The following is a 21,020-nucleotide window of genomic DNA, read 5'->3' on the forward strand; positions in this document are numbered from 1 at the left end:
AAAGGCAAAAATAGAACCACATTAATATTGTCAACTGATCTTTGAGCAAGTTAAAAAGGCAATACAATGGAGCAGATAGTCTTTTCAACAAATGGTGCTAGAACTAGATATCCACATTAAAAAAATGAATCTAGACACACACCAAACATCATTCATAAAAATTAACTTAAAATTGCCAGACCAGGCAGTGGCGCAGTGGATAGAGAGTTGGACTGGGATGCGGAAAACCCAGGTTTGAGACCCTGAGGTCACCAGCTTGAGCGTGGGCTCATCTGGTTTGAAAAAAAGCTCACCAGCTTGAGCCCAAGGTCGCTTGCTCGAGCAAGGGGTTACTCGGTCTGCTGAAGGCCCGCGGTCAAGGCACATATGAGAAAGCAATCAATGAACAACTAAGGTGTTGCAATGCCCAATGAAAAACTAATGATTGATGCTTCTCATCTCTATGTTCCTGTCTGTCTGTCCCTGTCTATCCCTCTTTCTGACTCTTTCTCTCTGTCCCTGGAAAAAAAAAAATTAACTTAAAATAGATTATAGACCTAAATGTAAAATGCAAAACTACTATAAAACTCTTAAAAGATACAATAGGAGTGAACCTAGATGACCTTGGGTATGGCAATGACTTTTTAGATATATTACTAAGGGGATGATCCATGAATGAAATAACTGATAAACTCAACTTTTTAAAATTTAAAAATTCTGCTAAGTGAAAGATAAAATTAAGAGAATAACATAAGCCACAGACTGGGAGAAAATATTTGCAAAAGACACATCTGATAAAAGACCATTATCCAGAACATACAAAGAACTCTTAAAACTCAAGGATTAAGAAAACAAAAAGGCCCTGGCCGGTTGGCTCAGCAGTAGAGCATCGGCCTGACATGTGGAAGTCCCAGGTTTGATTCCCAGCCAGGGCACACAGGAGAAGTGCCCATCTGCTTCTCCAACCTTCCTCCTCTCCTTCCTCTCTGTCTCTCTCTTCCCCTCTCGTAGCCAAGGTTCTATTGGAGCAAAGTTGGCCTGGGAGCTGAGGATGGCTCCATGGCCTCCGCTCAGGCGCTAGGATGGCTCCGGTTGTGGCAGAGCATCGCCCCCTGATGGGCATGCCAGGTGGATCCTGGTCGGGCGCATGCATGAGTCTGACTGCCTCCCCGCTTCTAACTTTGGAAAAATACAAAGAAGAAAAAAAGAGAAAGAAAACAAACAAACCAATTAAAAATGGCCAAAAACCTCAATAGACACCTCACCAATGAAACTATACAGATGGCAAATAAGCACATGGAAAGATGCTCCACATTATATGTCATAAAAGAAATACAAATTAAAACAATGAAATATCACTACAAAAAAAAATAAATAAAAAAAAATAAAAAAAAAAGAAATATCACTACACACCTATTAAAATGGTCAAGATCTGGAACACAGACAACACCAAATGCTGAGGAGGATGAGGAGCAAAAAGAACTCTTATTCACTGCTGCTGAGATGCAAAATGAGACAGCCACTTTGGAACACTGTGGCAGTTTCTTTCTTTTTTTTTTTTGTATTTTTCTGAAGCTGGAAACGGGGAGAGACAGTCAGACAGACTCCCGCATGCGCCTAACCGGGATCCACCCGGCGCGCCCACCAGGGGCAACGCTCTGCCCACCAGGGGGCCATGCTCTGTCCCTCCGGGGCGTCACTCTGCCGCGACCAGAGCACTGTGGCAGTTTCTTAAAAAACTAAACAAATTGCCTGACCAGGCGGTGGCTCAGTGGATAGAGCGTTAGACTGGGATGCGGACGACCCAGGTTTGAGACCCCAAGGTTGCCAGCTTGAGCGCGGGCTCATTTGGTTTGAGCAAAGCTCACCAGCTTGGACCCAAGGTCACTGGCTCGAGCAAGGGGTTACTCGGTCTGCTGAAAGCCCATGGTCAAGGCACATATGAGAAAGCAATCAATGAACAACTAAGGTGTTGCAATGCCCAATGAAAAAACTAATGATTGATGCTTCTCATCTCTATGTTCCTGTCTGTCTGTCCCTGTCTATCCCTCTCTCTGACTCACTCTCTGTGTCTGTAAAAAACAAAACAAAAACTAAACAAATGTTTACCGTAACCAAGCAATTGTGTTCTTTGGTTTTAACTCAAATGGGTTCAAAACATGTCCACACAAAAACCCATGCATGGATGTTTACAGCAGCTTTACTCATACTGACAAAACTTGGAAGCAACCAAATTGCCCAGTATGTGAATGGATAATTAAACTGTGTTACATCCAAACAGTAAAATATTTAAAGCAAAAATGATGAGTTATCAAGCCATTAAAAGACATGGAGGAACCTCATATGCATATTACTAGATGAAAGAAGCCAATCTGAAAAGACTACACCCCTAACAAGGCGGTGGCGCAGTGGATGGAGTGTCGGACTGGGATGCAGAGGACCCAGGTTCAAAACCCCGAGGTCGCCAGTTTGAGCACAAGCTCATCTGGTTTGAGCAAGGCTCACCAGCTTGTGCCCAAGGTTGCTGGCGTGAGCAAGGGGTCACTCGGTCTGGTGTAGTTCCCCCGGTCAAGTCACATTTGAGAAAGCAATCAATGAACAACTAAGGTAACACAACTAAGAATTGATGCTTCTCATCTCTCTCTCTTCCTGTCTGTCTGTCCCTATCTGTCTCTCTCTCTTTGTCACAAAAAAAAAAAAAAGAAAAGGAAAAAGGACTACACACTGTTTGAGTCCAATTATACAACATTCTAGAAAAAGAAAAACTATGGACACAGTAAAAAGATCTGTGTTTGCCTGACCAGTGGTGGCACAGGAGATAGAGCATCTACCCGGAACGCTGAGGTCACAGGTTCAAAACCCAGAAGTCACTGGCTTGCGTGTGGACTCATCCAGTTTGAGCATGGGACCATAGACATGACCCCATTGTCACTGGTTTGAGCCCAAAGGTCACTGGCTGGAAGCCTCAGGTCACTGGCTTAAGCCCAAGGTCATTGGCTTGAGCAAGGGGTTACTGGCCTTGCTGGAGCCCACCCTGGTCAGGGCACATAAGAGAAATCAATCAATGAACAACTAAGGTGCCGCAACTACAAGTTGATGCTTCTCATCTCCGTTCCTGTCTCTCTCTCTCTCTCTCAAAAATAAGTAAATAAAATTCTAAGTTTATTTCACATGTATATTTTTGTCTCCTTGCCATTTCCATCTGTCCAACCAACACTATTACTATATCCTATCATAACATTCCATAAATACTTAAAAACCAAGCAAAGGGTGAAGTTTTATCTTTAAAAACTAAGCAGGGCTCTGGCTGGATAGCTCAGTTGGTTAAAGCATCATCCTGAGCACAGAGGTTGCTGGGTCGGTCCCTGGTCAGGGCACATACAGGAACAGATCTATGTTCCTGTCTCTCTCTCTCTCTCTCTTCCTTCCTCTCTCGCTAAAATCAATAAAAAATATGTAAATAAATAAAAACAACCAAGCAGGTATTTTGAATAGCACAACATTTATCAGACATGGTAGGAAAAGTTCTCACTCTGCATTATAAAGACAGCCAGAGAGCAACTGTTACAGAAATGAAATAAGATGGGAAAAATTAACAAACTACTTTCTCAAAGGACTTCCTCCACTGCCAGGGATCTTACAGCCTCCTGGTCAGTCACCTAGAAGCAATTCTTCACAAAACTGGTGAATTTGGCTTCCACTTTGAAAAGAGAACCACCCTTTTCCTACACTTGCTTGCATTTTTTTTTTTTTTTTTTTGTATTTTTCTGAAGCTGGAAACGGGGAGACAGTCAGAATGGGTGCTGGACTTTATCAAATGCTTTTTCTGCATCTATTGAAATTATCATGTGGTTTTTCTCCTCTCTTTTGTTTATGTGATGAATCACATTGATTGATTTGCAAATATTGTACCAGCCTTGCCTCCCAAAAATAAATCCTACTTGATCATGGTGTATGACTTTTTCCATATATTGCTGGATCCGGTTTGCTAATATTTTGTTGAGGATTTTTGCATCTAAGTTCATCAGGGATATTGGCCTATAATTTTCTTTTTTTGTGTTGTCTTTGCCTGGTTTTGGAATCAGAATTATGCTCGCCTCATAAAAGGAGTTTGGAAGTCTTCCTTCCTCTTGAATTTTCTGAAATAGCCTGAGAAGGATAGGAGTTAGTTCTTCTTTGAATATTTGGTAGAATTCACTTGTGAAGCCATCAGGCCCAGGACTTTCCTTTTTTGGGAGATTTTTTTTTTTTTTTTTTTTGCATTTCTCTGAAGCCGGAAACGGGGAGAGACAGTCAGACAGACTCCCACATGCGCCCGACCGGGATCCACCCAGCACGCCCACCAGGGGCAACGCTCTGCCCACCAGGGGGCGTTGCTCTGTCCCTCCAGGGCGTCGCTCTGCCGTGACCAGAGCCACTCCAGCGCCTGGGGCAGAGGCCAAGGAGCCATCCCCAGCGCCCGGGCCATCCCTGCTCCAATGGAGCCCCGGCTGCGGGAGGGGAAGAGAGAGACAGAGAGGAAGGAGGGGGGGGGGTAGAGAAGCAAATGGGCGCCTCTCCTATGTGCCCTGGCCGGGAATCGAACCCGGGTCCCCCGCTCGCCAGGCCGATGCTCTACCGCTGAGCCAACTGGCCAAGGCCTTTTATGGGAGGTTTTTGATAGTTGTTTCAATCTCATTTGTTGTAATTGGTCTGTTTAGGTTTTCTGATTCTTCCAGATTGATTTTTGGAAGATTATATGATTCAAGGAATTTGTCCATTTCATCTAGGTTGTCTAGTTTTTTGGCATACAGTTCTTCATAGTATTTTCTAACAATATTTTGTATTTCTGTTGTGTCAGTTGTTATTTCTCCACTCTCGTTTCTAATTTTATTTATTTGAGTCCTCTCTCTTTTTTTCTTGGTGAGTCTCGTTAAAGGTTCATCAATCTTGTTTACCTTTTCAAAGAACCAGCTCCTGGTTTCATTGATCCTCTGTATTGTTTCTTTAGCCTCTGTGTCATTTATTTCTGCTCTGATCTTTATTATTTCCTTCCTTCTACTAGCTCTGGGCTTTACTTGCTGTTCTTTTTCTAGTTATTTTAGATGCAGGGTTAAGTTGTTTATGTGAGCTTTTTCTAGCTTCTTGAGGTATGCCTGTAATGCTATAAACTTCCCTCTCAGGACTGCTTTTGCTGTGTCCCATAAATTTTGAGTTGATGTATGCTCATTATCGTTTGTTTCTAGGAATTTTTAAATTTCTTCTTTGATCTCAATGTTAACCCATTCATTGTTTAATAACGTGCTATTTAGTTCCCAAGGGCTAGGTTTTTTTACTGGAATTTTCCTTCAGCTTCCTCATCCTCAAAATCATCATCATTATTATCATTCCATCTTTGTCCTCATCATCTTCATCAACAGCAAGTTTCACTTGTTTCTGTGGAAACATGCTACCTCTTCCAGGCATATTGAGGAGTTTCCCATTCTCCTCTTCTGACTTCGCATCTTGCTTCACAGCTACTAAGTGCTGTCCACTATATGCACAGGCCTTGAACCACACTTCAACCGTAAGTCCACAGGTGGTGGTGTTTTAAAGCCACCGAGGAAATCATTGGCTGTACTGACATTTTCGAAGTTGCCAGTGTTACTTTAACTGGACTGCCTTCATAATTCATTGGCTCTGCTTCAACAATGTATAATCCATCCTTTGCACCGGCCCCTAAACTAATCACTGGTAAAGATAATGGGTTCTTATTTCATTATCCACCTGAAGTGTTATATGAAAGGAGAGCCTGACCAGGTGGTTGTGCAGTGGATAGAGCATCAGACTGGGATGCAGAGGACCCAGGTTTGAGACCCTGAGGTTTCTGGCTTGAGCATGGGCTCATCTGGTTTGAGCAAAGCTCACCAGCTTGGACCCAAGGTCGCTGGCTCAAGCAAGGGTTACTCGGTCTGCTGAAGGCCCATGGTCAAGGCATATATGAGAAAGCAATCAATGAACAACTTAGGTGTCGCAATGCGCAACGAAAAACTAATGATCGATGCTTCTCCGTTCCTGTCTGTCTATCCCTGTCTATCCCTCTCTCTGATTCTCTCTCTGTCTCTGAAAAAAAAAAAAAAAAGAAAGGAGAGAAGGCCATTATCCACCTTAAAGTGATAATCTTTGTTGGCCTTTAGTTCACAACCACAAAGATAGTTCTGGGGCACACCTTAATTGAAGAAAGAAGGTATAAAGAGATAAACATCTACTGTTCCTCAGAACAGATGCATACGATGGAATTGCACCAGGGCTAAAACAACCAATCTATAGCCATTAGGTCAAAAGCTCAGGTGACAACCTGGACTTGAGATTGATGTCTGAAATAAGGGAGGGTGGGTGGGTGGGTGGAAGGAGTCTTACAAACCCATAACTTCTGGAATTTGATGTTATCTCTAGGTAGATAGTATCAGAATTGAGTTGAATTTTAAGACACCCAGTTGCTTGGTGGTATTTGGAAAAACCCCACACATCAGAATTGGTACCAGAACCCTTCACAGACATTTAAATGATCAAAAGGAATTTTTTTTTTTACAGAGTCAGAGAGAGGAACACATTGGGACAGACAGACAGGAAGGGAGAGAGATGAGAAGCATCAATTCTTTGTTGCAGCATCTTAGTTGTTCAATGATTGCTTTCTCATATGTGCCTTGACGGGGGGGGGCTACAGCAGAGCGAGTGACCCATTGCTCAAGCCAGCGACCCTGGGCTCAAGCCAGTGACCTTGGGGTTCAAGCCAGTGACCTTTGGGCTCAAGCTTGTGACCATGGGGTCATGTTTAACGATCCCACGCTCAAGCCAGTGACCCCGTGCTCAAGCTGGTGAGCCTGTGCTCAAGCCGGCGACCTCAAGGTTTCAAACCTGGGTCCTCTGTGTCCAGTCCGATGCTCTATCCACTGTGCCACTGCCTGGTCATGTTCAAAAGGAAATTTTAAGAAAAACTTTATGTCCATAAATTTGACAACCTCAGTAAAAGGAAATTCTTTGAAAGAAAGACTTAACTTACCAAAACAAAATCAAGAAGAAATAGATAACCTAAATAGTCCAATATCTATTAAAAAAATTTTTTATTTTTATTTTACAGAGACAGAGAGAGGGATAGATAGGGACAGACAGGAAGGGAGAGAGATGAGAAGCATCAATCATCAGTTTTTCGTTGTGGCACTTTAGTTGTTCATTGTTTGCTTTCTCATATGTGCCTTGACCGAGGGGCTCTGGCAGATCGAGTAACTCTTTGCTCAAGCCAGCGACCTTGGGTCCAAGCTGGTGAGCTTTTTGCTCAAACCAGATGAGCCCGTGCTCAAGCTGGCAACCTTGGGGTCTCGAACCTGGGTCCTCTGCATCCCAGTCCGATGCTCTATCCACTGCGCCACTGCCTGGTCAGGCTATTAAAGAAATTGACTTCATAGTTTATAATTCTCAAAGAAAATTCCAGGCTGAGATGGCTTCATTCATGAATTATACTAAAAATTTAAAGAAGAAACAATACTGAATGCTTACAAATTATTCCTAAAATTAGAAGTGGAAGGGCCTGACCAGGCGGTGGCACAGTGGATAGAGTGTCGGACTGGGATGCAGAGGACTCAGGTTTGAGACACTGAAGGCGCCAGCTTGAGCGCGGGCTCATCTGGTTTGAGCAAAAGCTCATCAGCTTGGACCCAAGGTCGCTGGCGCTAGCGAGGGGCTGCTCGGTCTGCTGAAGGCCCGCGGTCAAGGCACATGTGAGAGAGAAATCGATGAACAACTAAGGTGTTGCAACGCACAACAAAGGGCTGATGATTGATGCTTCTCATCTCTCCATTCCTGTCTGTCTGTCCCTGTCTATCCCTCTCTCTGACTCTCTCTGTAAAAAAAAAAAAAAAAAAAAAAAAATTAGAAGTGGAAGGAATATTTTTCTACTTATTCTATGAGGCCAGCATTGCCCTAATACCAAACCCAACAGAGTTACTGAAGGAAAAAATACAAATAAACCACAGATCAATATACCTCATGAATATGTCTGCAAAAGCACCAACAAAATATTAGCAGATCAAATCCAGCAAAATGTAAAAAGGGTTACTACATCATGACCAAGTGGGGTTTTAGCTCAGGAATACAAGACTAGTTCATCAAAAAATAATCACGCCCTGGCCAGTTGGCTCAGTGGTAGAGCGTCGGCCTGGCATGCAGGAGTCCCAGGTTTGATTCCTGGCCAGGGCACACAGGAGAAGCGCTCATCTGCTTCTCCACCCCTCCCCCTCTCCTTCCTCTCTGTCTCTCTCTTCCCCTGCCAAAGCCAAGGCTCCATTGGAGCAAAGTTGGCCCGGGCACTGAGGATGGCTCTGTGGCTTCTGCCTCAGGCACTAGAATGGCTCTGGTTGCAACAGAGTAAAGCCCCAGATAGGCAAAGCATCGGCCCCTGGTGGGCGTGCCAGGTGGATCCCGGTCAGGCGCATGCGGAAGTCTGTCTGACTGCCTCCCGTTTCCAACTTCAGAAAAATACAAAAATTAATCAATGTAATTCACAATATGAATATAGCAAAGAAAAAAAGCTATATGATTATATTAATTGATGCAGAAAAGACATTAAATAAAATTCAACATCCATTCAAGATAAAAACTATTGGCGAACTAGAAATATCAGGAAATTTTCTTAACCTAATAAAGCATATCTACAAAAAAATCTATAACTAATACCCCCATTTTTTTTTTTTTAGAAACAGGAGAAAGAGAAAGGCAAGGGGGTGGTGGGAGGAGTGGGAAACATCAACTATAGCTGCTTCCTGATGTGCCTTGACCGAGCAAGCCTGGTGTTTCAAACTGTTGACCTCAGCCTTCCAGGTTGACGCTTACCCATTGTGCCAGCACTGGTCAGGCTATAAGTAATATTCTTTTTTTTTTTTTTTTTACAGAGACCGAGAGAGACAGAGAGAGGGACAGATCGGGACAGACAGACAGGAAGGGAGAGAGATGAGAAGTATCAATTCTTCATTGCGGCACCGTAGTTGTTCATCAATTGCTTTCTCACATGTGCCTTGACCACAGGGCTACAGCAGAGCAACTGACCCCTTGCTCAAGCCAGCGACCTCGGGGTCATGTCTATGATCCCACGCTCAAGACAGTGACCCCACGCTCCAGCTGGTGAGCCCATGCTCAAGCCAGATAAGCCGATGCTCAGGCTGGCGACCTCGGGTTTTGACCATGGGTCCTCTGCTTCCCAGTCTGACACTCTATTCATGCATCACCACCTGGTCAGGCTACAACTAATATTCTTTTTTTTTTTTTTTTTGCATTTTTCTGAAGTTGGAAACGGGGAGGCAGTCAGACAGACTCCCGCATGCGTCTGACCGGGATCCACCCGGCTTGCCCACCAGGGGGCAATGCTCTGCCCATCTGGGGTGTCACTCTGCCACAATCAGAGCCATTCTAGCGCCTGAGGCAGAAGCCACAGAGCCATCCTCAGTGCCCGGGCAAACTTTTGCTCCAAAGGAGCCTTGGCTGCGGGAGGAGAAGAGAAAGACAGAGAGGAAGGAGAGGGGGAGGGGTGGAGAAGCAGATGGGCGCTTCTCCTGTGTGCCCTGGCCGGAATCGAACCCGGGACTCCTGCATGCCAGGCCGACGCTCTGCCACTGAGCTAACTGAGCTAACCGGCCAGGGCTACAACTAATATTCTTAAAAGTGGAAGACTAAATGCTTTCCCCTGAAGATCAGGAACAATGCAAGGATGTTTACTCTTAACATTCTTTTATTTTTTTATTTTTTTATTTTTTTTTAGTTTATTTTTCTGAAGCTGGAAACGGGGAGAGACAGTCAGACTGACGCCCGCATGCGCCCGACCGGGATCCACCCGGCACGCCCACCAGGGGCGACGCTCTGTCCACCAGGGGGCGATGCTCTGCCCCTCCAGGGCGTCGCTCTGTTGCGACCAGAGCCACTCTAGCGCCTGGGGCAGAGGCCAAGGAGCCATCCCCAGCGCCTGGGCCATCTTTGCTCCAATGGAGCCTCGCTGCAGGAGGGGAAGAGAGAGACAGAGAGGAAGGAGAGGGGGAGGGGTGGAGAAGCAGATGGGTGCTTCTCCTGTGTGCCCTGTCCGGGAATCGAACCCGGGACTTCTGCACACCAGGCCGAAGCTCTACCACTGAGCCAACCGGCCAGGGCCCTTGACATTCTTATTCAACATCATATTGGATGTCCTAATCATTGTGGTAAGGCAAAATCAACATTAAATATCTGTAATAAACAAAAGATACATATTGCAATCCCTAAAGCAAACACACACAATACAGAAGATTAAATGTAAAAGAATGGAAAGATATATATTATGTAAGCTCTAATTATAAGCAAGCTGAAATGGCTACATTAACATCTGACAAAACAGACTTCAAGATGGAGTAAAATTTTACAATGAAAATTGATATAAGTAGACAGGGTTAATATATAAGAAAGACAAAATAATAAATATGAATCCATCTAATAACAAATTCAAAATCCATGAAGCAAAATCTGACAGAACCAAAGAAAGAGAAATTTACAATCTTAAGAAAATTTTAAGAATCTAAAAATTAGGCAAAAACTTGTAAGAATATAAGCAATCTAAAGTACAGTATCAACACCACACCTTATTGACATGTACAGAAATCTACACTCAATAACTATAGAATATATATCTATCCTTTACAAGTACACATGTAAAGTTAAACAGGATAAAGCATGTGCTGAAGTATAAATAAAACAATCTCAAATGTCAAAGTACTGAAATCCTACAGATGATAGTCTCTAAATTAGAAATCATAAAGTATATAGAAAAGGACCAAATATTTAGTAATAATATTTTAAACGTATTTAATAACCCATGGATCAAAGAAGAAATTACCAGGGAAAATAAAAACATTTTGAACTAAATAATAATTAAAATATCTGTCAAAACCTGTTTGGTACAGCTAAAGTTGTACATACTTACAGCAAAATTTATATCTTTCAACATTTATATTTGAAAGAAAAAAGCCACCCCAATAAATTCAATTAAAAAAAAAACACTGGAAAAAGGCTCTAAAACAATATTCTAAGTTTCCACCTAATAATATGAACAGAGTAAATCCACAATAAGTAGAAAGAGGAAATAATAAAGAACAGAAAACCATAAAAACAATCATTAAAGAAAATTACTAAAGCCAACAGCTGGTTATTATAACAATAAAATTAATAATTCCCTGCCTGACCTGTGGTGGCACAGTGGATAAAGTGTCGATCTGGAACTCTGAGGTCGCCAGTTTGAAACCCCAGGCTTGCCTGGTCACAGGAGTTGATGCCTCCTGCTACTGCCTCCCTTCTCTCTCTCTCTCTCTCTCTCTCTCTCTATCTCTATCTCTGTCTCTCTCACTCCTCTCTCTATAAAAATGAATAAATAAAATCTAAAAAGCAAGACTGGACTAAGATAAAATAGAATAAATACCAATTACCACATTAGAAATGAAAGAGTAGACATCACTCCAGATTCTATTGACACCAAAAGATAATTTAAAAAATTGTTTCAGGTGTTCACCATAGTGCTTAGCCAATTATATAATTTGTGAAGTTATTCCCCTGGTAATTTTAGTACCCACCTAGCATCATACATAGTTATTAGAATATTACTGACTATATTCCCTATGCTTTATTTTACATTTTCATGACTATTTTGTAACTTCTTACTTTCTTCACCCAAAAGGATAAATTATGAACAACTTTATGCCAATAAATTTAACAATTCAGATGAAATGAAGTCCTTGAAATATACAAGTCACTCAGACTGACAAGCTCAAATAGAAAAGATGAACAGACTTGTATCAGAGAAATTAGATTTATCTAAACCTTCCTATATAGTGGTTGCTTGAAAATATAGGTTGACAATAAATGGGCACAAAGGATCTTTGGAGTGGTGGAAATGTTCTAAAATTGGATTGTGGTGATGGTTGTCAGCAACCTTGTAAACTTTATTAAAAACCACTGAATAGTATATTTAAGTGGGTGAATTTATGGCAGAGTATATAAATTATAGCTCAATGAAGGTATTTTTAAAACTCTCACCTGACCTGTGGTGGCATAGTGGATAAAGTGTTAACCTGGAATACTGAGGTCACTGGTTTGAAACCCTGGTCTTGCTGGTCAAGGCACATATGAGAAGCAATCAGTGAACAACTAAAGTGAAGCAACTATAAGTTGATATGTCTCACTACTCCCCTTCTCTCTCTGTACAATAAATAAAATCTAAACAACAACAACAAAAAACTGCTACACACATTTATAAAAAAGAACAAAACTCTCTACAAGAAAACTCCAAGCCCATGTGGTTTCAGTTATTAATTATATCCGACATTAAAGGAAGAAATGATTTCAATGTAATACAAACTCTTTTAGAAAATATAAGAGGATGGAACATTTCCCAACTCATTCTGTGAGGCCAGTATAATTCTGATATCAAAAACTAACAAAAACTAAGAAAGGAAATTATAAACTAACATTACTCATAAACATCGATACAAGAGTCCTTAACAATCTATCAGCAAGTTGAATTTTGAGTTATATAAAAAGGATAATACATCATGACCAAGAAGGGTCTATCCCAAAAATACTAGGTTGATTTACTATTAGAAAATTCAATATAATCTACCATGTAATAGTATATACCTCCATTTATGCAAACCAAGTTCTAGAACAGGTAAAACTAATCTATTATAAAATCAAAATCCAATGTAAAATAAAAATCACAACAATTGCCTGGGGTGGATGGGAGACTGATTGGTACAGGACAGGAGGGAACTTTCTGAAGACATGGAAATTTTCTACATGGTGATTGGGATGTGAGTTTTACATGGATGTACATGACTGCATCTGCTGTATTTCAATATATGTAAATATCCCCCAAACTTTTCAAAGTAACAAGTGGAAGAATGGGAAATGGGTAAGAAGTACTTAAAACAAGAATGACATAATATTGATAGGTGTTAAAGCTGGGTGATGAGTCCATGGGAGTTCATTATAATATTGTTTTTGGTTTTATTTTAATTTACTGTATATAATAAAAAGTAAAAACAAACAATAGAGGTTTTAACTGAGAACAAGTTAAATGAATCAAAATGTTTTGTAGTTCCCCAACACCAAGAAAAGTTACGTCATTTCCTATGGCATTTAACTACAATGAATAGTTCTTGCCTATACTTTGTGTTTAGGTTAAAGCAAAGCAAATGGTTAAAAGGGCTTGTTATTACATACTCTATCAAGAACTAGGAAAAATTTATTAGGGATGAGAACTCTCAAGAACTTAATAGCTTGCTTTTAATATCTGAAGCACTATCACTAATACAAATGGAGGAGGGGGAAATAGAAGTTTCAGAGTTTTCAGCTCTTACAAAAAGAAAAACTTGAACAATGCTAATCTCCAAAAAACACAGGAGCTGTCTCTGGAGATAATCCCCTATTCATGGAGATGTTCAAATATAAGTGAGAGATTTATTCACTGGCAACAACCACTAAAACAAAAAAGCTATTAAGTTTCCTTCTAGCAGAAATTTTGCAGGTCTTTGAATTACTTCCTTTTATTTTAATCTAAATTGAAATAGAGAAGTACAGGGCTTTGTGGGAATGTTTTATAAAAAATAATTTATCAGAGAGGTGGGGGGATATACTTAAGGAAATAAACTTGCAACCAGTAGATAAATAAGTCCTGATGATCTAACGCACTGCATAGTTAGTGATTATGGACAACAATAATGTATTATAAAGTTAAAAGTTGCTAAGGTACTAAATAAAATAAAACAAGCCAAAGTGCAGTGTCATGATAAAGACTGTAATACCACTACAAACCCCAACTTAATATTTCGGGACATATTGGTTGAACAGTATGCATAGAAATTTCTGTAAATTACCACAAAAATAAATGTTCTTAAGATTTCTGGGCTAAATTGAAATTTTCTAGGTTACTATTTCTTGATAAAGTAGTAAAAACCAATCTCAACATGCAGCCTTGCCTCAGGTACTGTGTCTCCTTTCCTTAAAGAATAGTGATTGTTCCCTGGCAGGTTGGCTCAGTGGTAGAGCGTCAGCCTGGCGTGCAGGAGTCCCGGGTTCAATTCCCGGCCAGTGCACACAGGAGAAGCACCCATCTGCTTCTCTACCCCTCCCCCTCTCCTTCCTCTCTGTCTCTCTCTTCCCCTCCCGCAGCCAAGGCTCCATTGGAGCAAAGTTGGCCCAGGCGCTGAGGATGGCTCTATGGCCTCTGCCTCAGGCGCTAGAATGGCTCTGGTTGTAACAGAGCAACGCCCCAGATGGGCAGAGCATCGCCCCCTGGTGGGCGTGCCGGGTGGATCCCTGTCGGGCACATGCGGGAGTCTGTCTGCCTCCCCGTTTCCAACTTCAGAAAAATTAAAAAAAAAAAAGTGATTGTTGTGGGCCCTTCCTTTGAGCTAAGTACTGTGGAGAAATCAAAGCATAAACCTGAACCTTATTCTAAGGAACCTTACAATTTAACTACAAAGGAGAGACGTGCCTGAAAAATAAGCCAGCATAATATAGCAGCACTTGGTTAAATTACAGAAGAAGAGTACCGATAAGACTGGCAAGAAATGGAAAGAGCATTCTAGCTGGGGTGGTTTCAACAGGCTGTCTTGAGATAAGGAAACTTAAACTGAGACTGAAAGAATTTAGCCAGGGATCCTGGCCAGGTAGCCCAGTTGGTTTGAGCATCCTCCTCACATACCATGGTTGGAGGTTTAATTCCTGCTCAGAGGACATACAAGAATCAATCACTGCCCTGGCTGGAAAGCTCAATTGGTTAGAGCATTGTTTCAAAGCACAGAGGTTGCTGGTTCGATCCCCAATCAAGGCAAATACAGGAATAGCTTGATGTTCCTGTCTCTCTCTCTCCATCTCTCTCTCTCTCTCTCTCTCTTCCTTCCTCTCACTGAAATCAATAAATTAAAAAAAAATTTTTTTTAAATCAATCACGCATAATTGAGTGGGACAACAAATCGATGTTTGTTTCTTTCTCTCTTCCTTCAGCTCTCCCTATAAATCAATTAAAATTTAAAAAAATTAGGAAGAAAAATGGTGTGGAAGGACGCAGACACTTCCAGGATAGGAGAAGAGGGAAAAGCAAGCAACGTGATGAGGTAACTTGAAAATAAACCTGATTTTTTTGTCTCCACACACCCTCCCCTACAATATCCGTCCAATGTCTTTGGTTCTCCAATCAATTCCTTCCAAACCTTTAGTTCAGAGTTTCCCAAAGTGTGGTCAATGGACAGATAGCATCACCAACCCTCTGGAAACTTGAACTGCAAATACTGGGGACCCATCCCAGACTTAATGAATCATAAAGTGTGGAATTTGGGTAGCAATCTGTGTTTTAACAAGCCCTTCAGGTGATTCTGATACATACTCAAATATGAAATCCACAACTCTAGCACTAGCTTCACACTACTCTCCGCACAGGAAAAGTGATGGGTGTTCTGAGTTCCTAACTCCGCCACTTTGCAGGGTGCAGGCAGGGAGTTAGGCACCCAAGCCAGATAGGGATAGCAGGTCCCAGCCAGACCTCTAAGAGTTTACTCTTTGATCCAATTTCACTTCCTCTTCCCGCACACTTTGTTCCAATCACCACTCTCTATGCCACTGCTTTCGTATTACTTGACCATCACAGGGCCCGCTCCCGCCCCTCCGTCGCCCTACCTCAGTGTCAGAGAGGACGTGATGCCGGCAGGGAGGGAAACTGCCCAAGGAGACAGGAACAGACGTAGCGCTTGCTCGGAGCCCGCCCAAAAGGAGTATAACACCTCGGACCCACAAAGAACCGCTCCATCGCCACCGGCTCGGGCCCGGGCCCGGGCCCGAACCTGAGAAATCCACTCCTCCACCCCATTCGGGCGCCATCTTTGGGATGAGCGTCGTTACCATGGAGTACGTGACGCCTCCGCGCCTGGCGCCAGCCCCGCCCCTCACCGCTCAGGGCAGGTGGAGGGGGGCCAGCCGCGAAAAGCTGCTTTTTGATTGGCTAGCGTCCTCTGCAAGAAGTTCACCATGGACAGGAGACGTGTCTCATTGCGCAAAGCCAATAAATGTCCTCTAGCAGCCCACGTGAGTTGTACTATGAGACTAGTGGCATTGATGGTAACATGTATGAGGTTATGTGGGTTTTGTGTTTTTTTTCTTTTCAACAGAGACAGAGAGAGAGTCAGACAGAGGGATAGACAAGGACAGACAGGAAACGGAGAGATGAGAAGCATCAATCATTAGTTTTTCTTTGCGTGTTGCAACACCTTAATTGTTCATTGATTGCTTTCTCATAGGTGCCTTAACCGCAGGCCTTCAGCAGACTGAGTAACCCCTTGCTCGAGCCAGCGACCTTGGGCTCAAGCTGGTGAGCTTTTGCTCAAACCAGATGAGCCCTTGCTCAAGCTGAAGACCTCGGGGTCTCGAACCTGGGTCTTTCGCATCCCAGTCCTACACTCTATCCACTGCGCCACCGCCCAGTCAGGCGAGGTTATGTGGGTTTTTACTGATACAGTTTTTCAGTAAAGCTATGGAAAAGATGAGCACCCACTAGGTGAGAGTGCTTAAACAGCTACAGAATTTTTTTATGGTACTGTATAGCCCTCTGTATAAAAGGTGAATGGAATATAATTTTCTTTTTTAGTTATCAGTCACCAGTTGTAGACCCATTTCTTTTTAATTTATTTTTGGAGGACAAACATCAATTTGTTGTTCTTATTTATGCATTCACTGGTTCATTTTTCTATGTGCCCTGACTCTGGATGGAACCTGCAACCTTGACAGATGCAACCTTGGGGAGGATGCTTTAACCAATTGTGTTACCTTGCCAGAGCAGCCCATATTTTCCTTTTTTTTTTTTTTTTTTTTTTTTTTTTGTATTTTTCTGAAGCTGGAAACGGGGAGAGACAGACTCCCGCGTGCGCCCGACCGGGATCCACCCGGCACGCCCACCAGGGGCAACGCTCTGCCCACCAGGGGGCATCGCTCTGCCGCGACCAGAGCCACTCTAGAGCCTGGGGCAGAGGCCAAGGAGCCATCCCCAGCGCCCTGGCCATCTTTGCTCCAATGGAGCCTTGGCTGCAGGAGGGGAAGAGAGAGACAGAGAGGAAGGGAGGGGGGGTGGAGAAGCAAATGGGCGCTTCTCCTATGTGCCCTGGCCGGGAATCGAACCCGGGTCCCCCGCACGCCAGGCCGACGCTCTACTGCTTAGCCAACCGGCCAGGGCCCCATATTTTCTTAGTCATTTCCTATATCAATGATGTGTCCTTACCTATTCAACCCTGTCCCTTAATTTATTTATAAAACAATAATTGCAACTGTATTAACTCAGCAAGAGATTAGGTGGAGCCTTGTCATTAAGAAAATTACCGCCTGACCTGTGGTGGTGCAGTGGATAAAGCATCAACCTGGAAATGCTGAGGTCGCCAGTTCGAAACCCTGGGCTTGCCTGGTCAAGGTACATATGGGAGTTGATGCTTCCAGCTCCCCCCCCCCCCCCTCTGTCTCTCCCTCTCCTCTCTAAAATGAATTAAAAAAAATTAAAAATTAAAAAAAAAAAAAGACAAGAAAATTACCTTCAGCCCTGACTGGGTGGTGGCGCAGTGGATAGAGCGTCGGACTGGGATGTGGAAGACGCAGGTTCGAGACCCTGAGGTCGCCAGCTTGAGCACGGACTCATCTGGTTTGACCAAAGCTCACCAGCTTGGACCCAAGATCGCTGGCTCAAGCAAGGGGTCACTCAGTCTGCTGAAGGTCCGCAGTCAAGGCACGTATGAGAAGGCAATCAATGAACAATTAAGGTGTTGCAATGTGCAACGAATAATGATTGATGCTTCTCATCTCTCCATTCCTGTCTGTCTGTCCCGGTCTATCCCTCTCTCTGACTCTCTCTCTCTGTAAAAAAAAAGAAAAAGAAAAGAAAAAAAAGAAAATTACCATCAGCACTGACTGGTTGGCTCAGTGGTAGAGCAGTAGCTCTGCCTGTGGAAGTCCCAGATTTGATTCATGGTCAGGGCCCACAGGAGAAGCGCCCATCTCCTTTTCCCCCCTTCTCCCTCTCCTTTCTATCTCTCTCTCTCTCTTCCCTCCTGCAGCCAAGGCTCCATGGGAGCAACGTTGGCCAGGGCACTGAGGATGGCTCTATGGCCTCAGCCTCAGGCGCTAGAATGGTTCCGGTTGCAGTGGAGCAATGCCTCAGATGGGCGAAGCATCGCCCCCTGGTGGGCATGCCCGGTAGATCCCAGTCTGGTGCATGCAGGAGTCTGTCTGCCGCCCCTCCCACCCCTCTTCTCACTTTGGAAAAATACAAAAAAAAAGAAAGAAAATTACCTTCAAAACTGAGCAGTGAGGAACTAGAAAAAATTTTGAAAATTGGGACAAATCTCTGAGGCCCATGAACCAAAGAATTAAAACTAGTAATTGGAAGTGTTTAGCAAGAATAGCCATTCAACAGGAAGTGGATATTGTGAATTACTACATAGCAATTGTAGGGATAGGAATAATATAAAATCCTTAAGAACTTATATTTCGGCCTGACCTGTGGTGGTGCAGTGGGATAAAGCATCCACCTGGAACACTGAGGTTGCTTGTTCAAAACCCTGGGCTTGCCTGGTCAAGGCACATATGGGAGTTGATGCTTCCTGCTCCTCCCCCTTCTCTTTCTCTCTATCCCCTCTCTCTAAAAATCAATAAATAAAATATTTAAAAAAAAAAAAAAAGAACTTATATTTCATTTAAGAGCATGTACTCAAATGATACAGGGGTGGGGCATTTTACAATTAAAGACTCATCAGGTACTTTGTCTTTCATTCCCCAATTAGTGGAAGTTGGGATTCCAAACCAAATTTATAACTTTCAGAACATGTGAACCCGACCAGGCGGTGGTACTGTGGATAGTATTGACCTTGGACACTGAGGACCCAGGTTCAAAACCCTGAAGTCGCTGGCTTTAGTGCAGGCTCACTAGCTTGAGCACAGGGTTGCCAACTTGAGCGTGGGATCACCTACATGACTCAAGCTCACTGGCTCATCTGGAACCCCTCCCCACCCCCATCAAGCACAAATGAGAAAGCAATCAATAACCAAGATGCCACAAAGAAGAGTTGGTGCTTCTCATCTCTCTCCCTTCCTGTCTGCCCCTCCCTTCATCTCGCTCAATTGTGCGCTAAAAAAATAAAGTGCTCTTTCCACAAGGCCACAAAGAAATTGTGTTGTCAACAAACACCAGTCGTATTCAGGTTCCTGCTTCTAACTGTAGCCAAATTGGGGAGAGGTTGTTTCACTGGGTTAGCAGAAAAGCTGCTAGCCATTCAAGCTCATTTCTGTGAAATATAGGATTCATCTCATGATAATTTTGGCTTGAGGAGTACTTTTGCACTGACCAAACTTCATTATGGGAACAGAAACACACAGGCAACCTCATTTACAAATGATGCATTATGTCAGTTGAAAAGAGGATGAATTTGCATGTAAGGATCCTTTGCTTCTGCATTTTTTAAAGTCATCTTAAAGTCTGTTTTCTCTTCCCACCTTTGCTCAACTGCTTATCGCTTCTTGTGTATTCACCCCTATTGCACTACCACCATCATCTATCCCACTCCAATACATTCACTTGACTTCTACACAGATAACAGGCTTTGAGATTTCTTTTCCTTTACATGACTAACCCAGACCTGAATATCCATCTGCCTTCCTGGACATACTAACAGCTGAGCATCCTAGTCTCCTCCAACTCAACTCCCCAATCCCTTGAAAAAAAAAAAATTAAAGTCCCATCCTCCTGGTTACCCAACTTTGTAAAAGCATTACCCACCTACCAACCAAAGGTGGGAACATGTTGCCCTTGAATACTCGTTTCCATTTGGTTTTTATAGTGTTAACGTTGATGAAATCTGCTCTATTTCAGTCCTCAAAAAAACTCAGTTAAGACCACAAAGCCGCCTGACCAGGTGGTGGCGCAGTGAATAGAGCGTCGGACTGGGATGCGGAAGGACCCAGGTTCGAGACCCCGAGGTCGCCAACTTGAGCGCGGGCTCATCTGGCTTGAGCAAAGAGCTCACCAGCTTGGACCCAAGGACACTAGCTCCAGCAGGGGGTTACTCGGCCTGCTGAAGGCCCACGGTCAAGGCACATGTGAGAAAGCAATCAATGAACTAAGAAGTCACAACGCGCAACGGGAAACTGATGATTGATGCTTCTCATCGCTCTCCGTTCCTGTCTGTCTGTCCCTGTCTATCTCTGCCTCTGTAAAAAAAAAAAAAAAAAAAGAAGACCACAAAGCCTACCTGCGTTTCCCTTCAATTTATGCTGGGATGCCACTGGGTTCTAAAGGAAGAATCTGGTCAACCCTGCCAATCAAGTTTTTTAGTGACACTATTACATACATAAACAGTAATTCTAAAATCCCTAGTACAATACATAAGACCTTGTATAATCTGGCATTTTCGCTTTCAATACTTTCCAGTTATTCCCAATAGGTTTTAGTCAGTCACATTACATAACCAAGTTGGATGGTTCCTCAAATACCTCCCTAAGGACTTCCTCTACCCCTGACTACCCCAAGAGTTCTGATAAATCCTCTACTGCCAATAGTAGCTTTTAGTATTTGTTTTTGTGGGGGAACTAAAGCTCAAAGGAGGTCTGAATTGGGCACTTCCTGCTCTTGACCCGATATTCCAATTTCCTTTTAGTTCTAATAACCAAATTCTAATTTGTAGCCATGAAATGCACTGTTTGGATCTGGTTAAGAAAGCACAATTGACCAATGGCCTCAAACTACATTTCAGCATCCACCTTGTTTGCCTTGAGGTTACACTTCCCTATGGCTGATAGTCAAGAGACTGGTGTTACAAAATACAAGCCCATTTCTGTGAAACATGGACTCTTCCAGCAGAAAATTAGATACCACTGAACTAAGCAAACCTTTCTTAGATTGGGTACTGCTTAATACCCAATTCTTTCCTACATCCTCTACTTGTCTCTCACAACTCACCCCAAAACAATTTTAGCAAGCCGTTTCTTAG

At 43.0% G+C, this 21,020-nt stretch overlaps 1 protein-coding gene and 1 pseudogene across 2 annotated transcripts in view; both read right to left on the minus strand.

The window, feature by feature from the left end:
* LMLN (leishmanolysin like peptidase) overlaps nucleotides 1–15,894 on the minus strand; it is a 98,691-nt gene extending 82,797 nt beyond the window's left edge. The window contains exon 1 of one of the 2 annotated variants that reach the window (XM_066346977.1): nucleotides 15,679–15,894. In XM_066346977.1, the coding sequence (XP_066203074.1) occupies nucleotides 15,679–15,879 (201 nt within the window). In that variant the 5' untranslated portion in view covers nucleotides 15,880–15,894. The remainder of the gene's footprint in view (nucleotides 1–15,678) is intronic. The other variant, XM_066346976.1, reaches the window with a different exon arrangement.
* Nucleotides 5,291–8,830, minus strand: LOC136380045 (nucleophosmin pseudogene; annotated as a pseudogene).
* Nucleotides 15,895–21,020: the final 5,126 nt, after the last annotated feature.

Source organism: Saccopteryx leptura, chromosome 8, assembly GCF_036850995.1.
Source record: "Saccopteryx leptura isolate mSacLep1 chromosome 8, mSacLep1_pri_phased_curated, whole genome shotgun sequence".
Classification (NCBI taxonomy): domain Eukaryota; kingdom Metazoa; phylum Chordata; class Mammalia; order Chiroptera; family Emballonuridae; genus Saccopteryx; species Saccopteryx leptura.